Source organism: Salmo salar, chromosome ssa20 (genome assembly GCF_905237065.1).
Source record: "Salmo salar chromosome ssa20, Ssal_v3.1, whole genome shotgun sequence".
NCBI classification, from domain to species: domain Eukaryota; kingdom Metazoa; phylum Chordata; class Actinopteri; order Salmoniformes; family Salmonidae; genus Salmo; species Salmo salar.
This window is the reverse complement of record NC_059461.1, coordinates 62,862,366-62,887,923: the sequence shown is the minus strand read 5'-3', so window position 1 is coordinate 62,887,923 and position 25,558 is coordinate 62,862,366. Positions and strand designations below refer to the sequence as shown.

Below are 25,558 nucleotides of genomic sequence, written 5' to 3'. Positions count from 1 at the left end.
TGTCCATTATTGCTTTCTGACCCTCCACCATAGGAGTTCCCGGAGGTGCAGGAGCAGGCCTAGGAGCTGGGGGAGCAGGAGGAGTACCAGGAGGAGGAGCAGGGGGTGTACCTGGGGCTGGAGGATATTATCCCGCTGCGGCCAAAGCTGCTAAATATGGTAAGATCACTCAAAACAGCAACATCGGAGTTGGTACATTGGTTGAATTCATGCTGACATTTCTGGTTTTGAAATCATATAAACCATGTGACCACACAGGAGTTCCAGGAGGCCTAGGAACAGGCTTAGGAGGAGGAGGACTTGGAGGAGTACAGGGAGGAGTACCTGGAGGAGGAGCAGGGGGTGTACCTGGGGCTGGAGGATATAATCCTGCTGCAGCCAAAGCTGCTAAATATGGTAAGAAAAATGTACATTGGTTGAATTCATGGTGAAATTTCTGTACATTTTGGTACATTATCAAATTTCTGTACATTACCATGTGTCAACACATGACATGCCCTCTCCTGTGTTATAGGTCAGGGGGCTGCTGGTGGGCCAGGGGGTGGATATGGTGGCGTGCCTGCTGGAGGATATCCCAGGCCTGGGGGTACGTACACCAAAGGGGATGCCCATGTGGGATGGAAGGGTCTGGGGGAGGGGTGTAAGTAAGGGCAGTGTTCACACATACAATATGTATTTGTTCTTATGTACAGCACATCTATATGTAGTTTGCAAACTTTGCATAGGGGTAGAGTTGGTTTTATATAGGTTTAAGCAGTGGAGTTAGATAGTTGGGTTGAGCAGAGGGTTGGTTTTAAGGTAAAGTGGGGTACATTGCCTTACAGTGCTACTAGGTTGATGATGTTCCGTGCTTTGATTGACAGGCTATGGGGGGTATGGAGGGGCAGGAGCTGGAGGTACGTTTCCAATGACGCCAATTTTATATAATATCATCAACTGATAAACATAAGCATAAACCAGTGTTAGTAATACTACTGTATTATGAGACTTGGGGAGCAGGAGTGATGTTTTTAATTTATTAAATGTTTCAATTTCAGGGTATAATCCTGCTGTGGCCAAAGCTGCTAAATATGGTAAGAAGAAGAGTAATATGTCCACTATATCTTAAGCAGTTCTGAATGGAGACATTATTTCAAAATAATTAAATGTTCTTCTTGTGGAGTCCCAGGAGCTGGAGGAGCAGGCCTAGGAGCTGGAGGAGCAGGCCTAGGAGGAGCAGGAGGAGTACCAGGGCCTGGGGCTGGACCAGGATATGGAGGTTTGCACCAGAAGTTGAAATCTAATGTCATCTGGAAGAGTTAATACTGTTGGTTATGATTGGGGAGCTTTGGTCTGTCTTATCAAACCATTTATGAGGTAATTTATAAATATTGCTATTTGTTTTGTATTGCAGGCTATGGAGGATATGGAGGGGTACCAGCAGGAGGGGCTGCTGCTGCGGCCAAAGCTGCTAAATATGGTACATTATTCTCTCCATGATTTAGAAAAATGTATTGCCTAACCTTTGTATTAATATACTGTACTGGGCCTCCCGAGTGGTGCAGCAGTCTAAGGTACTACATCACAGTGCTTGAGGCGTCACTACAGACCTAGGTTCGATCCCAGGCTGTGTCACAGCCGGCCGTCACCGGGAGACCCATGAGGCAGTGCACAATTGGCCCAGCGTCGTCTGCGTTAGGGGAGGTTTTGGCAGGCCAGGATATCCTTGTCCCATCGCACTCTAGCAACTCCTTGTGGCTGGCCAGGCGTGACTACGGTCGCCAGGTGTACAGTGTTTTCTCCGACACATTGGTGCGTCTGGCTTCCGGGTTAAGCGAGCATTGTCAAGAAAGAGAGCGGCACGGCAGGGTTGTGTTTCGGAGGACGCATGGCTCTCGACCTTCGCCTCTCCCTAGTCCGTACGGGAATTTCAGCGATGGGACAAGACTGTAACTACCAATTGGATACCACGAAATTGGGGAGAAAAAGGGGTAAAAATATACAGTACCAGTCAAAAGTTTGGAAACACTTACAAATTCAAGGGTTTTTCTTTATTTTTACAATTTTCTACATTGTAGAAAAATAGTGAAGACATCAAAACTATGAAATAACAAATATGGAATCATGTAGTAACCATAAAAGTGTTAAATCCTTTTCTTTTTAGATTCCTCAAAGTAGCCACCCTTTGCCTTGATGACAGCTTTCCACACTCTTGGCATTCTCTCAACCAGCTTCATCAGGTAGTCAACAGGAATGCTTTTCCAACAGTCTTGAAGGAGTTCCCACATATACTGAGCACTTGTTGGCTGCTGTTCCTTCACTCTGCAGTCCAACTCATCCCAAACCATCTCAATTGGGTTGAGGTTGGGTGATTGTGGAGGCCAGGTCAAATCAAATCAAATGTACTTATAAAGCCCTTTTTACATCAGCCGATATCACAAAGTGCTGTACAGAAACCCAGCCTAAAACCCCAAACAGAAAGCAATGCAGATATAGAAGCATGGTGGCTAAGAAAAAACTCCCTAGAAAGGCCGGAACAGAGGAAGAAACCTAGAGAGGAACCGGGCTCTGAGGGGTGGCCATTTCTCTTCTGGCTGTGAAGGGTGAAGATTATAACAGTACATGGCCAAGATGTTAATATGTTCATAGATGACCAGCAGGGTCAGATAATAATAATCACAGTGGTTGTAGAGGGTGCAACAGGTCAGCACCTCAGGAGAAAATGTCAGTTGGCTTTTCATAACCGATCCTTCAGTTAGAGACAACAGGTGCAGTAAAGAGAGAGTCCAATGCAGCAGGTCCGGGACAAGGTAGCATGTCCGGTGAAGAGGTCAGGGTTCCATAGCCGCAGGCAGAACAGTTGGGACTGGGGACAGCAAGGAGTCATCAGGCCAGGTAGTCCTGAGGCATGGTCCTAGGGCTTAGGTCCTCCGAGAGAGAAAAAGATAGAGAGAATTAGAGGGAGCATACTTAAATTCACACAGGACACCGGATAAGACAGGAGAAATACTCCAGATTTAACAAACTGACCCTAGCCCCCCGAGACATAAACTACTACAGCATAAATACTGGAGGCTGAGACAGGAGGGGTCGGGAGACACTGTGGCCCTGTCCGACGATACCCCCGGACAGGGCCAAACAGGCAGGATATAACCCAACCAACTTTGCCAAAGCACAGCCCCCACACCACTAGAGGGATACCTTCAACCACCAACTTACTACCCTGAGACAAGGCCGAAAATAGCCCACGAAGATCTCCCCCACGGCACGAACCCAAGGGGGCCGTCAACCCGGACAGGAAGATCACATCAGTGACTCAACACACTCAAGTGACGCACCCCTGATGCAGCACTCCATCACTCTCCTTCTTGGTCAAATAGCGCTTGATGGTTTTTCCGACTGCACTTGAAGAAACTTTAAAAGTTCTTGAAATTTTCTGAATTGACTGACCTTCATGTCTTAAAGTAATGATAGACTGTCGTTTCTCTTTGCTTATTTGAGCTGTTCTTGCCATAATATGGACTTGGTATTTGACCAAATAGGGCTATCTTCTGTATACCAACGCTACATTGTCACAACACAACTGATTGGCTCAAACACATTAAGAAGGAAAGATATTCCACAAATTAACTTTTAACAAAGCACACATGTTAATTGAAATGCATTCCAGGTGACTACTTCATGAAGCTGGTTGAGAGAATGCCAAGAGTGTCCAAAGCTGTCATCAAGGCAAAGGGTGGCTACTTTGAAGAATGTAAAATATAAAATATGCACTTTTTTGATTACTACATGATTCCATGTGTTATTTCCTCATTTTGATGTCTTCACTACTTTTCTACAATGTAGAAAATAGTAAAAATAAATTAAAAACCCTTGAATGAGTAGGTGTGTCCAAACCTTTGACTGATACAGTTGAAGTCGGAAGTTTAAATCTTTATTTCACCTTTATTGAACCAGGTAGGCTAGTTGAGAACAAGTTCTCATTCACAACTGCGACCTGGCCAAGATAAAGCAAAGCAGTTCGACACATACAACAACACAGAGTTACACATGGAATAAACAAACATACAGTCAATGATACAATAGAATGTCTATATACAGTGCAAAAATTGTAGACCTCACAAGTCTTGTTCATCCTTGGGAGCAATTTCCAAATGCCATGAAAGTACCCCATTCATCTGTACAAACAATAGTACGCATGTCACGTCCTGACCAGCATAGGGTGTAGTTGTGTAGTATTTTGGTCAGGACGTGGCAGAAGATGTCTGTGTATATTTGTTCTGGGTGTTGTGTTTCTATGTTGGTCTGTGTGGCTCCCGATCAGGGACAGCTGGTTATTGTTGTTCCTGATTGGGAGTCATATATTTAGGAGTATGTTTGTCACTTGGATTTGTGGGTGGTTGTGTTAACACTGCTATGATTTTGTAAGTAGCCTGTTAGCCTGTCTGGAGTCGTTCGTGTTTATTGTTTTCTGTGTATACTTTGCTCTAAAATATTAAAAAGATGAGTATCCACATCCCCCTTGCATTTTGGTCATCCATTCCCAACGGAAGCCGTGACAACGCAAGTATAAACACCATGGGACCACACAGCCGTCATACCGCTCAGGAAGGAGACGCGTTCTGTCTTCTAGAGATGAACGTACTTTGGTGCGAAAAGTGCAAATCAGTCCCAGAACAATAGCAAAGGACCTTGTGAAGATGCTGGAGGAAACAGGTACAAAAGTATCTATATCCACAGCAAAACGAGTCCTATATCGACATAACCTGAAAGGCCGCCTCAGCAAGGAAGAAGCCACTGCTCCAAAACCGCCATAAAAAAGCCAGACTACAGTTTCCAACTGCACATGAGGACAAAGATCATACTTTTTGGAGAAATGTTCTCTGGTCTGATGAAACAAAAATAGAACTGTTTGGCCATAATGACCATGGTTATGTTTGGAGGGAAAAGGGGGAGGCTTGCAAGCCGAAGAACACCATCCCAACCATGAAGCATGGGGGTGGCAGCATCATGTTGTGGGGGTGCTTTGCTGCAGGAGGGATTGGTGCACTTCACAAAATAGATGGCGTCATGAGGAGGGAACATTATGTGGATGTATTGAAGCAACATCTCAAGACATCTGTCAGGAAGTTAAAGCTTGGTAGCAAATGGGTCTTCCAAATGGACAATGACCCCAAGCATACTTCCAATGTTGTGGCAAAATGGATTAAGGACAACAAAGTCAAGGAATTGGAGTGGCCATCACAAAGCCCTGACCTCAATCCTATAGAGAATGTGTGGGCAGAACTGAAAAAGCGTGTGCGATCAAGGAGGCCTACAAACCTGGGCCAAAATTCACCCAACTTATTGTGGGAAGCTTGTGGAAGGCTACCTGAAATGTTTGACCCAAGTTAAACAATTTAAAGGCAATGCTACCAATTACTAATTTAGTGTATGTAAACTTCTGACCCACTGGGAATATGATGAAAGAAATAAAAGCTGAAATAAATCATTCTCTCTACTATTATTCTGACATTTCACATTCTTAAAATAAAGTGGTGACCCTAACTGACCTAAGACAGGGAATTTGTACAAGGATCAAATGTCAGGAATTGTGAAAAACTGAGTTTAAATGTATTTGGCTAAGGTGTTTGTAAACTTCCGACTTCAACTGTATATACTACACATTATGTTGATCTCTGTAAAGGGCTGTTTCCTGGACACAGGTTAAGCCTAATCCTGGAATAAGAAACATTTTCAATGGACATTCTCCATTGAGCTTGCTTTTTAGTAACCTTCCCTAATTGTTTTAGTGAGTTCATAAATCAGGGATGATGTCTTTCAATTTATAAACTTTTTGCATATCAGGATATAATCCTGCTGCGTCCAAAGCTGCTAAATATGGTAATGAAAAACATCCAAAACAACAACATCGGAGTTAGTACATTGGTTCAAGTCATACTGAAACTTCTGTCCACTTTTAACTAAGTATCATTTTCTTGTGACGCTCCACTACAGGAGTACCAGGAGGTGCAGGAGCAGGCCTTGGAGCTGGAGGACTTGGAGGAGCAGGAGGAGTACCAGGGGCTGGAGGATATAACCCTGCAGTGGCCAAAGCGGCTAAATATGGTAAAATCCCTCAAAACAATCAATCTTATTCAGTGTTGGTACATTGGTTGAATTTACGTCCATCTTTGGCTTTTTAAATTGTGGTGTAACAAACCTACTGTATCTTTGGCAGTTCTGAAGTTGGACAGTCCATTCAAAATCAAATTGTTTTCTTGTGGTCCTCTACCACAGGAGTCCCCGGAGGTGCAGGAGCAGGCATAAGAGCTGGAGGAACAGGAGGATTACCAGGAGGAGGAGCAGGGGGTGTACCTGGGGCTGGAGGATATAATCCCGCTGCAGCCAAAGCTGCTAAATATGGTAAGATTACTCATCAGAGTTGGTATATTGGTTGAATTCATGCTCATTCATGTTGGTTTTGAAATCATATATTTTCCTTGTGAACCTCTACACAGGAGTCCCAGGAGGTGTAGGAACAGGCCTAGGAGCAGGAGGACTTGGAGGAGGAGGACAGGGAGGAGTACCTGGACAAGTAGGAGCTGGAGGTACGTCAGAGGATGTGTATGAATGGTAAAGACATCAGAAAGAGCTCAAACAGTATCATGGTCTAGTCTGTCTTTCTATGCGATATCAAGGTGATGCAACATTACATTTTTTACATTTTAGTCATTTAGCAGACGCTCTTATTCAGAGCGACTTACAGTAGTGAATGCATACATTTCATACATTTTTCCCCGTACTGGTCCCCCGTGGGAATCAAACCCACAACCCTGGCGTTGCAAACACCATGCTCTACCAACTGAGCCACACGGCTCAGTTGCATGCAATAAGAATATGAATTATGTGATGCTTGTGATTGCAGGATATGATCCCGCAGCCAAAGCTGCTAAATATGGTAAGAGCCTCTCTCGTTGTATCATAACTTTTAGTCTATGTAATGCAGACCAGTGGAAGAACAATAATGTTTTCCTGTTCTGTGCAGTCTCTGTACAGTACCTATTCTCTCTTAGCTGGATCAAGATTTTCACTATGGCTCAACAGATTATACTCTACCTTGAACTATGTTCTTACCTGCCCGCAGGTATGCCAAGTGGGGCGGGCATCGGTGGAGAAGGTGTGCCAGCACCTATAGCGACTCCAAGACCAGGTGTGGGCGTGGGTGGTGGTGTTGGAGGAACTGCCATTGAGCGCACTGACGTACCAGTGGGCACAGGGATACCTATCGCAGGCAAACCAGGTAAATAGATACTAGTTTCACCTTTGATTCTTGCTTGGTTTATTTTACCTGGCCTAGATAGGTCCTTCAGGATAAGTGCTAGTACTACGCAAGTAGGTCCAAAATGAAGGGTTTAAAGAAAATCCACAAAGCTCCTAATGTGACACTATGACACCTTTACAGCAGAGGATTCATCTCTAGAACCCAGTGGAACTCCCATCCCAGGTAGAACCACAAGTTTTGCACTCAACAAGACTATGGATTTAATTAACCTGTTTTCTCATTGATCAGTACAAATTCTGTATATCAAAAGCTATAGAGTAAGAGTTAGTTACTACAGGGGTTCTCAAACTTTTTGGGGTCCGGGGACCCCTTATGTGATAGAAAATTAATCAGGGACCCCCTCATAATCCGAACACAGCTCGAGTGAGTTACGAATAGCATACAAGGAGTGTAGTAAACTATGACGTTTGCAGTGCATGGTCGTACGAACCAAGTCTCGGACCCTGGGAAGGAACATTTTCCTGCAATTCTACACATTTTGTCATGGGGCAGAGAGAAAACTTTGCAGTTTTAAAGCTTAAATTACAGTGCATTTATGTTTTAAAAACATTTTGAGGGAATACAAGAAGTATAATGTTCAAAACTTGGTAATTGGTGGAACACTGTGGATACAAATATCCCTGTGAGCCTCCCAGGCCCATGTTGCCCAGGATTAAGAACATAAATTGTAGATTAACAATATTACATTGTATTGTATTACACCCTCTAACTTATTCCACGGATCCCTTGGACAAAATTAGTTTAATCTATTGTTGTTAGTACTATTCATAAAAAAAATATTATCTGGTCACGGACCCCCTACAGTACCTCAGACCCCATTTTGAGAACCCCTGAGTTACTGTATTTGAAATATGCACTGTATTTTACAAAGCTGTTAAAAAAGGGGTAGTTACTGTAACATAGAATGCCATAGACATAGAATAAAAAATCAATGATAGAGACTGATTATAATGCAAGTTATAGTTTTCCTTTTCGTTTCATGAGCTGTATGTATATAACCTGTTTATAATCCGACAAAGCCCCATCAGACTTTTCCAGCAGGCCTCATCAGGACTTCAATGCCTTACAGACAAAGGCTTAGCATCCAAGCTAACTCCCACATCTTCTACCACTACCACTGCTGTCTGGCTAACTGCGCTCCACTGCAGGTGTATCAAACAGCAATGGCAGTATCGCGCAAGCCAGTCCCCTGCCCTATCTCCTCCCAAACCCCAAACCTCTTTGCCCCCCTCTCTTCTCCCCAAACCCTCAAACAAGAGACAGCTTAATATCTGTTCTGCTAGTGCTGTCCCCTTTAGCATTGTTGTATGGTCCAATAGCTATTCACCACCTGGAGCTGGAGCTTATCCCCTTCCCTCCTGCCATGGCAGTGCCAAGGATCCCCATAATGTCTACTGCCCTACGCTAGTTTCCCCTACCCTGTGTCTTTTTCAACTGCAATGGATGAAACTGGAACCTGTTGTCTTTTGGCAGATCCCACACCTATTGGCACAGAGGCCCCAGAGCCAGAGCCCAGTAAGACTTGCTGCTGTCTGTGTTTGCATGATCAAACCCTTTCTGACAAAGGACATACTTACACTTCATTTGAAGAGTGTAATATACACATACAGTACCAGTCAAAAGCTTGGACAAGCCTACTCATTCAAGGATTTTTCTTTATTTTTACTATTTTCTACATAGAATAATAGTGAAGACATCAAAACTATGAAATAACACACATGGAATCATGTAGTAACCATAAAAGTGCATATTTTATATTTTATATTCTTCAAAGTAGCCACCCTTTGCTTTGATGACATCTTTGCACACTCTTGGCATTCTCTCAACCAGCTTCATGAGGTAGTCACCTGGAATGCATTTCAATTAACAAGTGTGCCTTGTTAAAAGTACATTTGTGGAATGTATTTTCTCCCTAATGTGTTTGAGCCAATCAGTTGGTATACAGAAGACAGCCCTATCTGGAAAAAGACCAAGTCCATATTATGGCAAGAACAGCTCAAATAAGCAAAGAGAAACGACTGTCCATAATTACTTTAAGACATGAAGGTCAGTCAATGCGGAAAATATCAAGAGCATTAAAAGTTTCTTCAAGTGCAGTCGCAAAAACCATCAAGCGCAATGATGAAACTGGCTCTCATGAGGACAGCCACAGGAAAGGAAGACACAGTTACCTCTGCTGCAGAGGATAACTTCATTAGAGTTGCCAGGCTCAGATTGCAGCCCAAATAAATGTTTCAAAGCGTACATGTACAGTAACAGACACATCCAAACATCAACTGCTCAGAGGAGACTGTGTGAATCAGACCTTCATGGTTGAATTGCTGCAATGAAACCACTACTAAAGGACACCAATAAGAAGAAAATACTTGCTTGGGCTAAAAAACACCAGCAATGTACATTAGACCGGTGGAAATCTGTCCTTTGGTCTGATGAGTCCAAATTTTAGATTTTTGGTTCCAACCGCCATGTCTTTGTGAGACGCAGTGGTTCCCACCATGAAGCATGGAGGAGGAGGTGTGATGGTGTGGGGGTGCTTTTCTGGTGACACGGTCGGGGATTTATTTAGAATTCAAGGCACACTTAACCAGCATGGCTACCACAGCATTCTGCAGTGATATACCATCCCAACTGGTTTGCGCTTAGTGGTGACTATCATTTGTTTTCAACAGGACAATGACCCAACACACCTCCAGGATGTGTAAGGGCTATTTGACCAAGAAGGAGAGTGATGGAGTGCTGCATCAGGGGTGCGTCACTTGAGTGGGTTGAGTCACTGATGTGGTCTTCCTGTCCGGGTTGCATCAGATGACCTGGCCTCCACCATCACCCGACCTCAACCCAATTGTGATGGTTTGGGATGAGTTGGACCGCAGAGTGAAGGAAAAGCAGCCAACAAGTGTTGAGCATATGTGGAACTCCTTCAAGACTGTTGGAAAAGCATTCCAGGTGAAGCTGGTTGAGAGAATGTCAAGAGGGTGCAAAGCTGTCATCAAGGCAAAGGGTGGCTACTTTGAAGAATCTAACATGTATTTTGATTTGTTTAACACTTTTTTGGTTACTGCGTGATTCCATATGTGTTATTTCATAGTTCTGAGGTCTTCACTATTAACTTTTAACAAGGCACACTTGTGAATTGAAATGCATTCCAGGTGACTACCTCATGAAGAGAGAATGCCAAGAGTGTACAAAACTGTCAAGGTGGCTACTTTGAACAATCTCAAATATAAAATATATTTTGATTTGTTTAACACTTTTTTGGTTACTACATGATTCCATATGTGTTATTTTATAGTTTTGATGTCTTCACTAGTATTCTACAATATAGAAAATAGTAAAAATAAAGAAAAACCCTGGAATGAGTAGGTGTGTCCAAACGTTTGACTCGTACTGTATGTTCTTTACAATTCCTTACATAAGCACTTCATAACATTTGACACGATTACTTATTGGCTTTTGATAACCATTTCATTTTAGTTGATTCGGTTAGATTCCTTTGTGAAAACTTTGTATTTTTTGGCCTTATGCAACAACAACAAAAAAAAAATGAAGGAATGTAATGTAATGTTCAAGTGGGTGTTGACAAGATAATGTGTTGCCAGTGTCTCTCAGGTATTTTCTAGAAGTAGTTTGTCCTCTTAAACGCTCTTCCTCTCTTTCCCTCAACTAACTCCGCAGCTTGCTGCTCTTGAAATATCTCCAATTTCTGCTCTCTTCTCCCTCCCTTCGCTTTTTAACCAATTAGATTCATCTGACACTTGTCAATACTTGATTGACTTACAGTATACTGTAATATTACTAGTTACTGTTAATGTTCTCCACAATAAAGATTGCTCCTATGGAGATTGTGCCTGGAAGACCTGTAGATACGTACTGTATGCACTCACCCTTTCTCCTTGGTAGTTAAAGTCCTATCTCCCTTCAGGGGTGGGAAACTCCAGTCCTCAGGGGCCTGATTGGTGTCACGTTTTCTCCATCCCTAGCAAACACAGGTGATTAATCAAATTGCATTCTAAACATGATTAGGTGATTGGAGTCAGGTGTGTTAGCTGGGGAAAAACTGTGACACCTATCAGGCCCTCCAGGACTGGAATTGCCCACCCCTGCGGCATCTTCTACAGCAGGGGATCATATCCTTGTTATTACCTGATGTTTACTTACAGTACTGTATTTGAAATCCCACATTGTTTGAAAATGTTTTTATGAGAAAATGGACACAAAAATACATATTACTGTGTCATTCTTCCAGCACATATTTTTTGGAGCCGAGGCTTTAGATTTGTTCTTCAGTCTAGAAACTAAAATGTTTGTGTATCTTTACGATATTTTATTTTGTGTGATTTTTCTCTGTCTTGTTGCATCTCAGAGTACTTTGATACAGTACTTTATTGTTCATTTTCATGGAAATTCATATTATTAATATAGCACATCATTGATTAACTTTCTTTTGGTTTGCTGCAGGTGCCACAGGAGTAACTGGAGGTATGTATTGGACCATATTTTTTATGAAGCCAACATCAATTATTTATTCTCACTAGTTTTGCAACATTGTGTCATTAGAATCACTGAACATTTTATTTGAGTTTTTTGAGTGGTAAGTTATTCTATTTTGGAGACTTTTTATGACTTAGCTGGTAATAATTAACATGGTTGCCTTCACAGTTGGGGCTGGGGTTCTTCAACCTAGTGGTAAGTAATTTAAATAGATTCTCCTGAAAATGTAAAAATCCTTCTGCATAAAAATGGCGTCCTACTTGTACCTATCAACATTTCTGTACTTTTCTTCTTATCTTTGAAGAGCAATATTAGATTGCTTTACTATCAGTTCATCTTCATTGTTGACCTGTGATTTTTTTTTTTATGTATTTACTGTTCATCAAACATTAGGGTTTTCATTTATCATCACTTTGAACCAATATGCCTCTGTAACTGTGTGTTAAAGACTTTTCTCTTTGTTTCCAGTTGGTACAGGCCCAGCTCAGCCTGGTGAGTGTTGTGTCCACCATAGCAGACCTGGGTTCAATTAGTATTGGTTTTCTTTCAAATACTTCTCATGTAGTTGCTACTGGAGTACAGCAGCCTTGAGGTAAGGTGTCTCGATAGTGTGGATTATAAGGAGCAGAGTATGTGACATTGTTTAGCCACATGATGGTGACAATCTCCTGCAGGCGATGCTGTTGAGTAGTTTGTTTTCCAGTTGTGTAGTGACATCATTAATAATAATAATAATAATAATAATAATAATAATTTTTGTGGGTGTTTAAATTTGTCCAATTTCACACATACATTATACAAATATCTGAATTGGAAATGTGTTTTTTGCATATCCCAACTCCCCCTGAGACACCCTTGGAGAGTGGGGTCACTGCCATGGTCAGCCATTATCAACGGCGACCCTGGAGCAATTAGGGTTAAGTGCCTTGCTTAAGGGCACATCAGCAGATTTATCAAATTGTCGTCTTGGGGATTCAAACTAGCGACCGATTTTGTTACTGGCCCAACGCTCTAACCGCTAGGCTTTATATTATGTACAGGTGTGGGTGTCGGAGCAGGTGGCAAAGCTCCTAAACCCCCTGGTGCAGGTAAGCATTCTGAAACCCTACTAATACCATATTATTGCAGTACTATTACAGCACTGGTTGTTTACAACTTCAAATTGATACCATCAACTCAGATCCATAACCCATCCAATAATATGATTGAACACCTTTTACATGCCAATATAAATATAATTAATAAACCCCTATGCACATTCATATAACAGTGATGTACCAACCCTTATGCACACACAATTAGGAATATGCTTTGTTGTTGATCAGATAAGGATGTTATTACCTTCTTCACGTGAGTCAATAGGAAGAGTTGTTTACACACAATGAACAGCAGCATCAGCTCTTGTCTCTGGTCTAATGCACCAAAACATCCAATTAAGACTGATCATAATGCTAACCCAGGCCACAATTTTTGTTAACATACCTAAAACATGTTAGCCATTGCAAGACAGTCATATTGATTAGAAATGTACAGAGATAAGGTCAAGTCAACAGTATATGATAGTAAAAGGTGCAGTTAGATTTGCTAGTAGTCTCAGGCCTTTATAAGGTGCTGTTAGGACATGTAATATTAAAGAATTGACCGAATCTAGACACGTGGATCCAGTCATCTATATACATTCAAATGCATGTTATATGCATTATTTGAAACCCATGTCGTATGAGGTAAAGCTTTAGGCGAAGCTATTTGCATCAGGATGATAGAGACAGTTCTGCACCATCAATCTCAAATTAATTTAACTGCCTGAAGTCCTGTGAATGTGTTGAATATGTTATCCCTGTCTCAGCTGGCTGGGTAGTTCCTTCACTAGAGGCAAAAAGAAAACAATTCAGGCTTATATATTTTTGTGAACCATTTCTATTGAGCATTCAAATACATATTTTGATTAGAACATAAAATGAAGGCAGATGTATGACTATTGGTCATACATAGATGAGAGCGCAAAATGAATGTATGAGGTCTTAAACCTGAAAGGCCCCTTGCATGACTGAATCTGCATTAGGGTGTTCTGATTTATTGTCTTAACTAACATTCTTTAACTGAGCCATTCATTTGGGTGCCCTGGTGATGAAGTCATCATTTCAGGAAATAAGCTGCTTTTCTTTGTCATCATGATACAGGGGGATACCCGTATGGTGGTTATGGACAGGGTATGTATGAGAGAGGAGAAGAGCAGACCACAACCTTATCGTCTCTACACTAGTAGCAGACACACACACACACACACACACATCTGTTTTTATTTCAAACCACTGCATGACTTCACTGAGATATGACCTTGGCTTGTATCAGCCTCTTCTCTGTAAATTAATAAGTCAAAGGTCTGATAAGAAATTAGGATTGTATGGCCAGGCCAGGGATAAGTGGTGTAATATGTTGATATGTTTAAGGCATTTTAAAGTGAATTATATAAGCAGGAAGCAGCTAGCTTTATTGGAATTAGTATGTTAGCTACGTGACCTGACGGAGCCACTCACTGGTGCTCCCTTGTCAGGAATAAAGCTGCTTTTCTTTCCATCATGATTCAGCAGGACAACTCCGGTATGGTCAAGGTTATGGACAGGGTATGTATGACAGAGGAGAGGAGGAGGGGAGAGAAGGAAATAGGAGAGGATAGGAGGCCACTCCACCACAGCCTCTTTAAACTAGTATTCTAGACAAAGAAAGAAAACAACATATGTCATCATCTAGTTTGAATTGTACCAGATGTACTCGATCATGAACTCTGACCTCTAGGCTGACCTTACAGTAAACCTCTTATGTCATCACTTTAAAAGCTTCACACTGTCTGTAGGTCTTCACTATCAAATTACAAGGTCATGTTGAAGAGATTATTGTTGATAGAGCTAGGACAATAAAGCTTGAGTGTGACATTCAGCATAGACAAGTGGTAGTTGGCAGTACTGTATCGTCCTTTCCAGCATCATTCAGATCAGTGACCCATCCCACAGCCCCAATATGTTATGTCCATGGGGTTTTAATGGCATATATTGCTCCACATGTGCAGGTGCTGGTGGATATCCCTATGGAGGAGGACATGGAAGTAAGCCAATTTCTCTGTCTGCATCCTTGTAATGGAGTCTCAAACTTAATTCACTATGGCCATGTGCGGCCTTAGGTTACTTTCTACTCAGACTAAATCCCCATCACTGTAATTGGTTTATTCAGGTATTTGCCCATTAATATCATCTCATGTCCGTATCCCTGGTGATATTGCATTACAGTCACTGTTGAGTAGAGAGTAAAAATAGGCTGTGCAAATTACGTTTATGTTCTCTGTATTTCCTCAGATCCATACGGAGCAGGAGCTGGACAACTTCCTGGAGCCAAGCCCCTGAAACCTCCAGGTGTGTGTCAGAGTGTGCCATAAGAAGTGTTTATTAAATAAGTAGCTACAGTACAGTGAGCTCCAAAAGTATTGGGACAGTGACACATTTGTTGTTGTTTTGGCTCTGTACTCCAGCACTTTGGATAGGAATAAAATATTTCAAAACATTTTTACGTTAATTTGAATGCTACCATGATTACAGATAGAATGAATGGTAAATAATGAGAAGTGAGAAAGTTAGACGCACAAATATCATACTCCCAATACATGCTAACCTCTCACCATTACAATAACAGGGGAGGTTAGCATTTTGTTGGGGGGGGGTAGTATGATATTTATGCTTTCCCACTCATCATTATTCAGGATTTATTCAGGATTATCCGTAATTATGGTTGCATCCACATTAATGTAGAAGTGTTTAGAAACATATTGTGTTAGTATTTACACTAAAAGTGACTCCAAAATGACACAATGCATTATTTACCATTTATTTCTATTGGACACAAAATAATCTGAAACACTACCAAAACAAACAGCTAATGCATCCAACAAGTTTGTAGAGTCACAAGTGTGATGTAATCATTGCATGCTATGGAACCAAATACTAAACTTTTGACTACTTTAATACACATATAAGTGAATTTGTCCCAATACTTTTGGTCCCCTAAAATGGGGGGACTATGTACAAAAAGTGCTACAATTTCTGAACATTTACCCGATATGGATGAAAATACCCTCAAATTAAAGCTGATAGTCTGCACTTTAACCTCATAGTCATAGTATTATTTCAAATCCAAAGTTCTGGACTACAGAGCCAAAACAAACAAACAAATGTCACTGTCCCAATACTTTTGGAGCTCACTGTATATGATCTCACTCACAGTGTTTTGTATCTCGCCTGTAGTTGTGGGAGGAGCAGGTGGTGTGGCTGGAGGAGCAGGTATCCCTCTTACTGGAGCAGGTGGTGGTGCAGGTATGGAATCACTTTCGTACCTGTCTTAGGAAATAAATAAGCTTATGGTGTAACTGAACAATTAATATCCACAATGTCCCCAAAATGGTGCCATACGAAGAGACATGTTGAGTTCAACCCCATCCTATAACTTCAATGGCTTATTGTAACTCTGTACTCCTTAACCTCAGATCAACTCTGTATAACATTGTGTTACATACATCTTGCTGAGCCAATCTCTGGTGTTCCCTAGGCAATGAAGTCATCATGTCAGGAATAAAGCTGCTTTTCTTTCCATCATGATTCAGGGGGATACCCGTATGGTTATGGTCAAGGTGGTTATGGACAGGGACAGGGTATGTATGAGAGAGGGGAAGCAGGCCAGCTGGCCTCTCAGAGTGACCGTTGTCCAGGAAATGTAATTGACTTGCACTTCCTATGACCAATGAGGCGATTGGAGTGGTGACTGTGACAGACACCAGAGCCAGGAATGAGATGCCAATGGGACTGTGTCTGAAACCCCAATGACAACTGAGCTAGAAACACCCTCTCCAAACCAAACCGTTGAAACTCTCATGCCCCCTCAAACAATGGACCTCTGGGACGTTCTGTGGTTGTAGCTTTGTAACAACACAAAGCTTGACCATAGCCAGGAAAATGTCTTGTCCTTGTTTTTAACTGCCAAGTCTAGCTAGATAGGTTCAACTGTCATCAACAGTAGCTGATCATATAAAGCTACAGATAATAACTATCTAGTGTGTGAATTGTCAGCCATGTTCTTAGTGGAGGACTAGTGTCACCCACTAGAGGCCTGGTACGAGGCTATAGGAGAACTAACCCAGTCTCATGTTTCAGGTGTGAGGTATCCCACTGGTGTTGGTCTGGGGGCAGGAGCAGGTCAAAAAGCACCCAAACCCCCAGGTAAAATCCCTGACACTTAAAGCCCAGCTTTGTACTAAGACTCTTACATGTTTTACTCTTACTTTTATGTACGTATACTACCACATCTGAGCAACATATCATAGTGATGTTATCTTTATCTTGGAGTAGAGTTCTTGTAAAAGTAGTGAGAAATCTTGATTTTTAAGTCATATCTAAGCCAGAGAGTGAATCCCCCAGGGTACAGTACTGTAGGGCAAGACATAGAAGAATGAGGCAACAAACACTCCCAGTGGAGACTGATTACCGTCACAGGCAGAGTTAGTTTGGAATGGTTTTTGGAACATCAAAGTGTGAAGGTTTAGAGATAATATAGCAGCACGGACCTCTGGAGTGTCGGCCTACTCTGCATATAACGGTACAGCGTGTGCTCTGCCATTGGAAGTAGGACTCCGTCATTGAATACAAGATGTTCCTGCCTACAGCGTAGCCATATTCAACAGCAGACCTGGGTTCAAATAGTATTTGAAATTGTTCAACTATATCAACTCTTCACTAATGCTCCACTCTCTCCTGTTCAATAGGTTATGGTAACCTAGGTGCTGGTGGTGCTGGTTATAATCCAGGTGAGACTGACTGTCCTGCTGTAGTTTCTGTAGTTTACTGTAGTTAACTGCGAGGTTTCATCCTCATGTTCATAAACTGGTAAAAATGCACACACATTCAGTGCATTCAGAAAGTATTCAGACCCCTTGACTTTTCCCAAAAATGTTACGTTATAGCCTTATTCTAAAATTGATTAAATTGTTGTTTTTCCTCATCAATCTACACACAATACCCCATATTGACATAGACAAAACAGGTTATTATAATTTTTGCAAATTTAATACAAATAAAACACTGAAATATCACATTTACATAAGTATTCAGACCCTCTACTTTGTTGAAGCACCTTTGGCAGCGATTACAGTCTTCTTGGGTATGACGCTACAAGCTTGGCACACCTATATTTGTGGAGCTTCTCCCATTCTTCTCTGCAGATCCTCTCAAGCTCTGTCAGGTTGGATGGGGAGCATCACTGCACAGCTATTTTCAGGTCTCTCCAGAGATTTCCGATCTGGTTCAAATCCGGGCTCTGTCTGGGCCCCCCAAAGCCACTCCTGTGTTGTATTGGCTGTGTGCTTAGAGTCTTTGTCCTGTTGGAAGGTGAACCTTTGCCCCAGTCTGATGTCCTGAGGGCTCTGAAACAGGTTTTTATCAAGGATCTTTCTGTACTTTGCTCTGTTCATCTCTCCCTCGATCCTGACTAGTCTCCCCACAGCAGTCTCCTGACTAGTCTCCCCAAAACATCCCCACAGCATTTTCCTGCCACCACCATACTTCACCGTAAAGATGGTGACCAAGGCCCTTCTCCCCCAATTTCTCAGTTTGGCCGGACACACAGCTCTAGGAAGAGTCTTGGTGGTTCCAAACTTCTTCCATTTAAGAATGAGGGAGGCCACTGTGTTCTTGAGGACCTTCAATGCTGCAGACATTTTCTGGTACTCTTCCCCAGACCTGTGCCTCGACACAATCCTGTCTCCGAGCTCTACGGACAATTCCTTCGACCTCAAGGCTTGGTTTTTGCTCTGACATGCACTGTCAACTGTGGGATATAGACAGATGTGTGTCTTTCCAGATCATGTCCAAACAATTGAATTTACCACAGGTGGGACTCCAATCAAGTTGTAGAAACATCTCAAGGATGATCAATGGAAACAGGATGCACCTGAGCTCAATTTCGAGTCTCACAGCGAATGGTCTGAATACTTATGTAAATAAGGTAGTTCTAAAAACCTGTTTTCACTTTGTCATTATGGGGTATTGTGTGTAGATTGATGAATTTTGAATTTTTATAAATTTTAGAATATGGCTGTAACGTAACAAAATGTGGGGAAAAAATCAAGGGGTCTGAATACTTTCCGAATGCACTGTAGGTAGTAGGACAGTGTCACCCCACTAAGGCCCACTGTCAAAACACTGTAAAGAAAAGTATTCTATGACACGTCAGGCATCGTAAGACTAGCATGGCACATTTCATGTCTTCATATGGGAAGGGAAAGGGGGGAAACTTAGTCAGTTGTACAACTGAATGGATTCAACTGAAATGTGCCTTCTGCATTTAACCCAACCCCTCTGAATCAAAGAGGTGCGGGGGGCTGCCTTAATCAACATCCATGTCGTAGGTTTATGTTAACACATTGGCAGGTTTTGACCTATGTTCAGGATTATACTTGGAAGTGTATTACCAAGGCTGTGGAGCTTTCAGCATCCCCTCCTCTCCTCCTCCCCCTTGCTGTTTGGTTGGAGTGTTATCACACTGGTCTAGCAGTGGAGAGATTCTGCTCTCTGCCCCAGGCCCCATGGATACAGACTAGCCAATGCCTGCAGGCTATTATCCACCTCCCATTGGTCAAATATTCACTGACACAGAGAGCAGAGCATCCCACAGTACAACATACTGCCTGTTTCACGTGCTGTCACATATGGTACAACTTTGCTAATACTGTATGCAAATGTTGTTTCCCAAAGAGAATTCAGCACCATTAGCCTTTTGATAAATACTGTAGCTAGAATATTTGCATAAACACACTGGCCTGGTAAATTTGCATACATAATGCGTATGACCTCTCAATTCATACTGCATGTTGACATTTGACTGGTTGTGTTCTGGGCTGATTGTTAAGAAAAAAGCAAAGCATAAGTTGAGTCTGTGGCCAAAGCTGCAGTAGGGTATGTAACCCTGTCTAAATGTAGACTAAATGTATACAATGTATACATATAGTGTTGTTGTGTTTGTAGTTGTTGTTTTGTACATTTTTGCTGTGTTACACTTGCAGGTGCTGGTGCGGTCCCAGGTTACGGCGGTGGCTACCCACAACAACAGGGTTACCCACAGCAAGGTGGCAGCTACCCACAACAACCCTACCCAGGTAACGTGTATAACCTCTATCTGTGAAAATCAGATGCAGTGTGTGTACAGTATGCTTTTATAGAAAATGGGATGTTGTGACCCAGGAACTGTGAAGATAAAAGTAGAACAAAAAGAGCGTACAGCCAAGTTGATAGTTGTTAATATCTGTTCATCTTTACTGTCCAGGGAGGACAGAGGAAGCAAGGGCATTCACTTCAGTAGTTTGAGTTCCCGTTTGTAAACATGTCCCAATCATTCACTTACAGTAAATGTAGAAAAGTGTCGATTGGCCATAAGTTTAGACTTTTTGGCAAACTTGACATAATTTTACAAACTGAATTAAATACTGAGAAATAGTAGCCAACAGTTATATCAAGGACAAATAAGCTAGCCACTCAACATAACCATCAAGAGAATAGATGTCAATTAAACCTGATCGCTTATCCGGACCACATACTGTTTGCCCCCTGGCGACAGGGGTTTGAGCCTTGTCTCGGCTACCCTCTGTCTATGCCCCTACTATCTGTCTCCCTCTCTACATTTCCCACTGTACTGTAAAGGAAAATATATCAAATCAAAACAACAAAAATTCAACCTGACTCCACGCGCTGGTGGCTCTTTAGCTGCCCATGTTCACCCCATTTCTGCCTGGATCAGGAGGTGGACTAAAGCCGAATTGTCGACAGACAGGTAACCCAGAATGACAGACAGACAAGCAGCCCTCAGGCCTGTTGCTTTAGTATTAGAGCTAACCTCTGGGAGAGAAAGAGAGAGGGGAACAGATCTAGAGACAATTGAAAGGAACAGCCAACTTCCCCATACCTGGTTTAGTTTCCCCTCATTAAATGAATTGATGGGGAACATTGAGTGCTCTAAGCACTTAATTGGTTATGAAAATAAAATAATTGAGGTGGTGTTGGGAATGTCAGTCTCTCTCTCTCTCAGCGTAGTCACTAGATGCTAGTTACTCTCACTTTTACTGAAGCTTCTGTGAATCCGATAGCTACTCTGACCATGCTTTGACCATGAAAATCAGAATTTAATGTTTGACAAGCAGGGTGCAAAATATTGCACACATACACAGAAAACATCAAACACTCCTGGTAACTTCCTCAATTTATAGGTTAAAATGGAAAAGTCCCAATTCCTATTATTACTGATGATATAGAGTTCATTTGAATTGTCATTGACTTTTGTCTGGCAACATGATGATGATATCTAGCATTATAACTGAAATTAACCTAATCTCTATTAGGGGCTTTTTTCTTTGAACATTTGAACAATTTCTTACACTTGACATGATTAAACGTCATAATTTAATTCAGGATGTCTCAATGGTGTGACCACCCTTGGGAATAATTAAACGGTTTTTTGGATGACTTAATGAGCTCTGCTGCATATTCCTGTCTAGTCTGAAATGCAGACTGTTTACTGACAAAACAGATACAGATGCGAATGTTATTTCTGGCATCAGTGAACGCTTTACCCTTGCAGTGTGCTTGTTTACTATTTACTATATGTTTACTATATATCTATTACTCGTTTACTATTGGTTTACACAGACAGTAATGAAATCAAAACATGGTATTTTGCTACTGCAGTATTAGTAAAAGTATGTGGTTGTTACTCTATCAGATAATGCTCAACCGTAATTGTACTTTCTTCAAAAGTCTCTAAGTTTTGTATTATGTAATTTCCAAAGCACCTCATCATTACATGAGGAAAATCCCCTTGTGATTATGTGATGTCTGCTGCTTTCTGATCAGATCGATAGTATGCTTATGACTAAACCTGCTTTGAGAAAGTCCTGAGAAATGACCCATACTGATCATCCTAGTTCATGACGCACCAAAACACAGCCACTTTCCATTGGTTATGTTCTATCTATCTGAACAAGTGTGTTTTGGTTGCTTTGTGTGTTCCAATGCACAATGAAGAAATGGTCTTCAGCTCTCTCACTCTCTGATCAAAGTTTTTCAAGATTCTACTACATTATGCTATTTTAAACATGAAACACCCTTAGCAAAAATCATCTCATCCCTTCCAAACTCCAAATACTTTTTCTTAAATGTTTGTCTGTCTACTAGGAGCATATGGAGCAGGCCAGACGGCACCACTGACTCCTCAACAAGGTACTGGTGTCTTTTCTTTTTTCCCCTGTTGTAAGGTATCTCTCGTCCTACTCAGCCAAACCTGACACCACACAGTCAGTGCATGGGAGAGAAATTTGCTTTAAATAATCCAATTTTCTGTTACACCTAGTACATTTCCTATTTTATTATAATCAGTCTGTTCTTAGCGGAGGATGACATCACGTAAGATTATTTGGATGAGATTAGAATGAGAGGATGGCGTTGGATAGAACAGTGAGTACTTGCCGTCGGTGCAGATGGTGTACCAACCAGTGTCTATTAAAGTCCAATAATCTGAATTTTCCTGAGCACAGGGAAGATTACTGACGGTGGGATTATGTTTCATAAAGTAAGGCAGGTTTATCATGTCAGGATTTAGAGTTTTTGATGTGCTACTCCAGTGGTGCTGTGCTGATATTGTGTGGAAATCTTTGGGATATTAACCTAATGTAAATTCACAAGTCACTGTCTGTCTGTATTTGTAGTGCAGCACCAGAGGAGGTTGGTGGGAGAAGCTATAGGAAGATGGGCTCATTGTAATCGCTGGAATGGTGTACATAAGTTTGTGTTTGATACCGTTGCATTTATACCATTCCAGTCTTTACAATGAGCCCATTCTCCTATAGCTCCTCCCACCAGCCTCCTCTGTCAGTGCATATGTTTGCTAAGAGCACACCACTGTATACTAGCACTGCCAGGAGAGAAACTGCTCAGCATACAGTGCTTTCGGAAAATATTTAGACCCCTTGACTTTTCCCACATTTTGTTAGGTTTCAGCCTTATTCTAAAATTGATTAAATTGTTTTTTTCCCTCATCAATCTACACACAATACCTCATAATGACAAAGCAAAAACAGTTTTTTATTTATTGGGGCTAATTTATATTTAAAAAAAACCCCAGAAATATTACATTTTACATAAGTATTCAGACCCTTTACCAAGAACTTTGTTGAAGCCCCTTTGGCAGCAATTACAAAATCGAGTCTTCTTGGATATGCCGATACAAGCTTGGCACACCTGTATTTGGGGAGTTTCTCCCATTCTTCTCTGCAGATCCTCTCAAGCTCTGTCAGGTTGGATGGGGAGCGTTGCTGAACAGTTATTTTCAGGTCTCTCTAGAGATGTTCGATCGGGTTCAAGTCCGGGCTCTGGCTGGGCCACTCAAGGACATTCAGAGATTTGTCCCAAAGCCACTCCTGCGCTGTCTTGGCTGTGTGCTTAGGTTGTTGTCCTGTTGGAAGGTGAACCTTCGCCCCAGTCTGATGTCCTGAGCAGGTTTTCATCAAGGATCTCTCTGTACTTTGCTCCGTTAATCTTTGCCTCGATCCTGACTCGTCTCCCAGTCCCTACCACTGAAAAACATCCCCACAGCATGATGCTGCCACCACCATGTTTCACCCTAGGAATGGTCCTCCAGACGTGACGCTTGGCATTCAGGCCAAAGTGTTCAATCTTGGTTTCATCAGACCACAGAATCTTGTTTCTCATGGTCAGAGTCCTTTAGGTGCCTTTTTGGCAAACTCCAAGCGGACTGTCATGCGCCTTTTTACTGAGGAGTGGCTTCCGTTTGGTCACTCTACCATAAAGGCCTGATTGGTGGAGTGCTGCAGAGATGGTTGTCCTTCTGGAAGGTTCTCATATATCCACAGAGGAACTCTAAAGAGGAACTCTATGGTGGTTGGACCCATCTTCACATAGATGGGTCCAACCACCATTAAGAACAAATTCTTATTTACAATGATGGCCTACCCCGGCCAAACCCAGATGACGCTGGGCCAATTGTGCACCGCCCTATGGGACTCCCAATGATGGCCGGATGTGATACAGCCTGGATTCGAACTAGGGACTGTAGTGACGCCTCTTGCACTGAGATGCAAGAGGCTGCGTCCGTGTGTGTGTGTGTTAACTATTTAACTGTACTAGAATGCTTAAAAGGATGCTAAAATGTTAAATATCGGTTATCGGTATCATTTTTTTTGGCAAGGAAAATATCGGATACCGGTATCGGCCAATTATGTCATATAGGTGCATCACTAATTTCAGGTGAAGCTGGTTGAGAGATTGCCAAGAGTGTGCAAAGCTGTCATCAAGGCAAAGGGTGGCTACTTTGAAGAATCAAAAATATTTTGATTTGTTTAACACTTTTTGGGTTACTACAGGATTCCATATGTGTTATTTCCTAGTTTTGATGTCTTCATTATTATTGTACATTGTAGAAAATAGTAAAAGAAAAATAGGAAAAACCCTTGAATGAGTAGGTATGTCCAAACTTTTTACTGGTACTTAGTAGATAGTCGTCAGCCTTTTGCTCACATAGGTGGGAGGTGTGTTTTTATATAACTATTTAAACCTTTCCCGCATTTACACTTATCGCAAGAATGGTCTCAATGGCTAATCTACAAATGCCAAATTATGTGCTATTGCCAATTATCTGTGCTAATGCAGTATCATAAATTATTATGACTGGTTGTTATGACTTGTCATCATGCCCTCATGCCATCAAATCATCAATGTAGGCCCCTTTATGGTGCATAGATCAAGTATTATTCACATTATATTATACACATACTGACCACACCTCTGAGTACACCCTGCACCCCTACTGTAAGAAACCTGCAGTTCAAATCATTACATTTGTAATAGCTAAGAATTATTCATTAACACTATTGATTTAGGGCATATGTTGCAGTCGCAGCACAAGTGAATATCAATAGCCCCTCTATATTTAGCATTTGCGGCTAGCCAACCAATTATTGTGGGAAGCTGCTATAGACCACCAAGTGCTAACAGTCAGTATCTGGATAATATGTGTGAAATGCTTGATAATGTATGTGATATCAACAGAGAAGTATATTTAAATGATTGATTGAAATGGGTGATTTAAATATTGACTGGCTATCATCAAGCTGCCCACTCAGGAAAAAACTTCAAACTTTGCTAATGCTACAGATATTTGCTTTAAAGCAGTATCCAAATCCATAGGATGTAGTGATCACAATATAACAGCCATATCTAGGAAAACCAAAGTTCCAAAGGCTGGGCCTAATATAGTGTATATGAGGTCATACAATAAGTTTTGTAGTGATTCATATGTTGATAATGTAAAGAATATTTGCTGGTCTGTGGTTTGTAATGAGCAGCAACCAGACGCTACACTTGACGCATTTATGAAACTACTTATACCAGTTACAAATAAGCACACACCCATTAACAAAATTACTGTAAAAACAGTTAAATCCCCTTGGGTTGATGAGGAATTGAAAACTTGTATGGTTGAGAGGGATGAGGCAAAAGGTGGCAATTGAGTCTGGCAGCCCAACTGAATGGCTAACATACTGCAAATTAAGAAATCATGTGACTAAACTAAATAAAAATGAACTAAACTATGAAACAAAGAGAAATTATTTAAACAATTTGAGTAAAAAGCTTTGGGGCACGTTAAAATAAATTTTGGGGAAAA

The 25,558-nt window shown here is 41.6% G+C and overlaps 1 protein-coding gene across 24 annotated transcripts in view; it reads left to right on the top strand.

Annotated features, from left to right (window-relative positions):
• Positions 1-25,558, top strand: part of LOC106581051 (elastin) — a 53,963-nt gene that overhangs the window by 24,154 nt on the left and 4,251 nt on the right. For 6 of the 24 annotated variants that reach the window (XM_014162757.2, XM_045703757.1, XM_045703744.1 and 3 more), the window contains 28 exons: positions 34-159; positions 259-396; positions 515-586; positions 864-896; positions 1,038-1,073; positions 1,163-1,258; positions 1,394-1,459; positions 5,977-6,087; positions 6,259-6,384; positions 6,480-6,569; positions 6,887-6,919; positions 7,106-7,261; positions 7,424-7,465; positions 8,777-8,818; positions 11,762-11,782; positions 11,963-11,989; positions 12,263-12,286; positions 12,835-12,882; positions 13,975-14,004; positions 14,383-14,418; positions 14,862-14,897; positions 15,145-15,201; positions 16,087-16,155; positions 16,443-16,490; positions 16,990-17,055; positions 17,598-17,639; positions 19,893-19,985; positions 22,054-22,098. In XM_014162757.2, coding sequence (XP_014018232.2) covers positions 34-159; positions 259-396; positions 515-586; positions 864-896; positions 1,038-1,073; positions 1,163-1,258; positions 1,394-1,459; positions 5,977-6,087; positions 6,259-6,384; positions 6,480-6,569; positions 6,887-6,919; positions 7,106-7,261; positions 7,424-7,465; positions 8,777-8,818; positions 11,762-11,782; positions 11,963-11,989; positions 12,263-12,286; positions 12,835-12,882; positions 13,975-14,004; positions 14,383-14,418; positions 14,862-14,897; positions 15,145-15,201; positions 16,087-16,155; positions 16,443-16,490; positions 16,990-17,055; positions 17,598-17,639; positions 19,893-19,985; positions 22,054-22,098 — 1,809 coding nt within the window. The remainder of the gene's footprint in view (positions 1-33; positions 160-258; positions 397-514; positions 587-863; positions 897-1,037; positions 1,074-1,162; positions 1,259-1,393; positions 1,460-5,976; positions 6,088-6,258; positions 6,385-6,479; positions 6,570-6,886; positions 6,920-7,105; positions 7,262-7,423; positions 7,466-8,776; positions 8,819-11,761; positions 11,783-11,962; positions 11,990-12,262; positions 12,287-12,834; positions 12,883-13,974; positions 14,005-14,382; positions 14,419-14,861; positions 14,898-15,144; positions 15,202-16,086; positions 16,156-16,442; positions 16,491-16,989; positions 17,056-17,597; positions 17,640-19,892; positions 19,986-22,053; positions 22,099-25,558) is intronic. The other 18 variants (XM_014162749.2, XM_014162748.2, XM_045703746.1 and 15 more) reach the window with 18 other exon arrangements.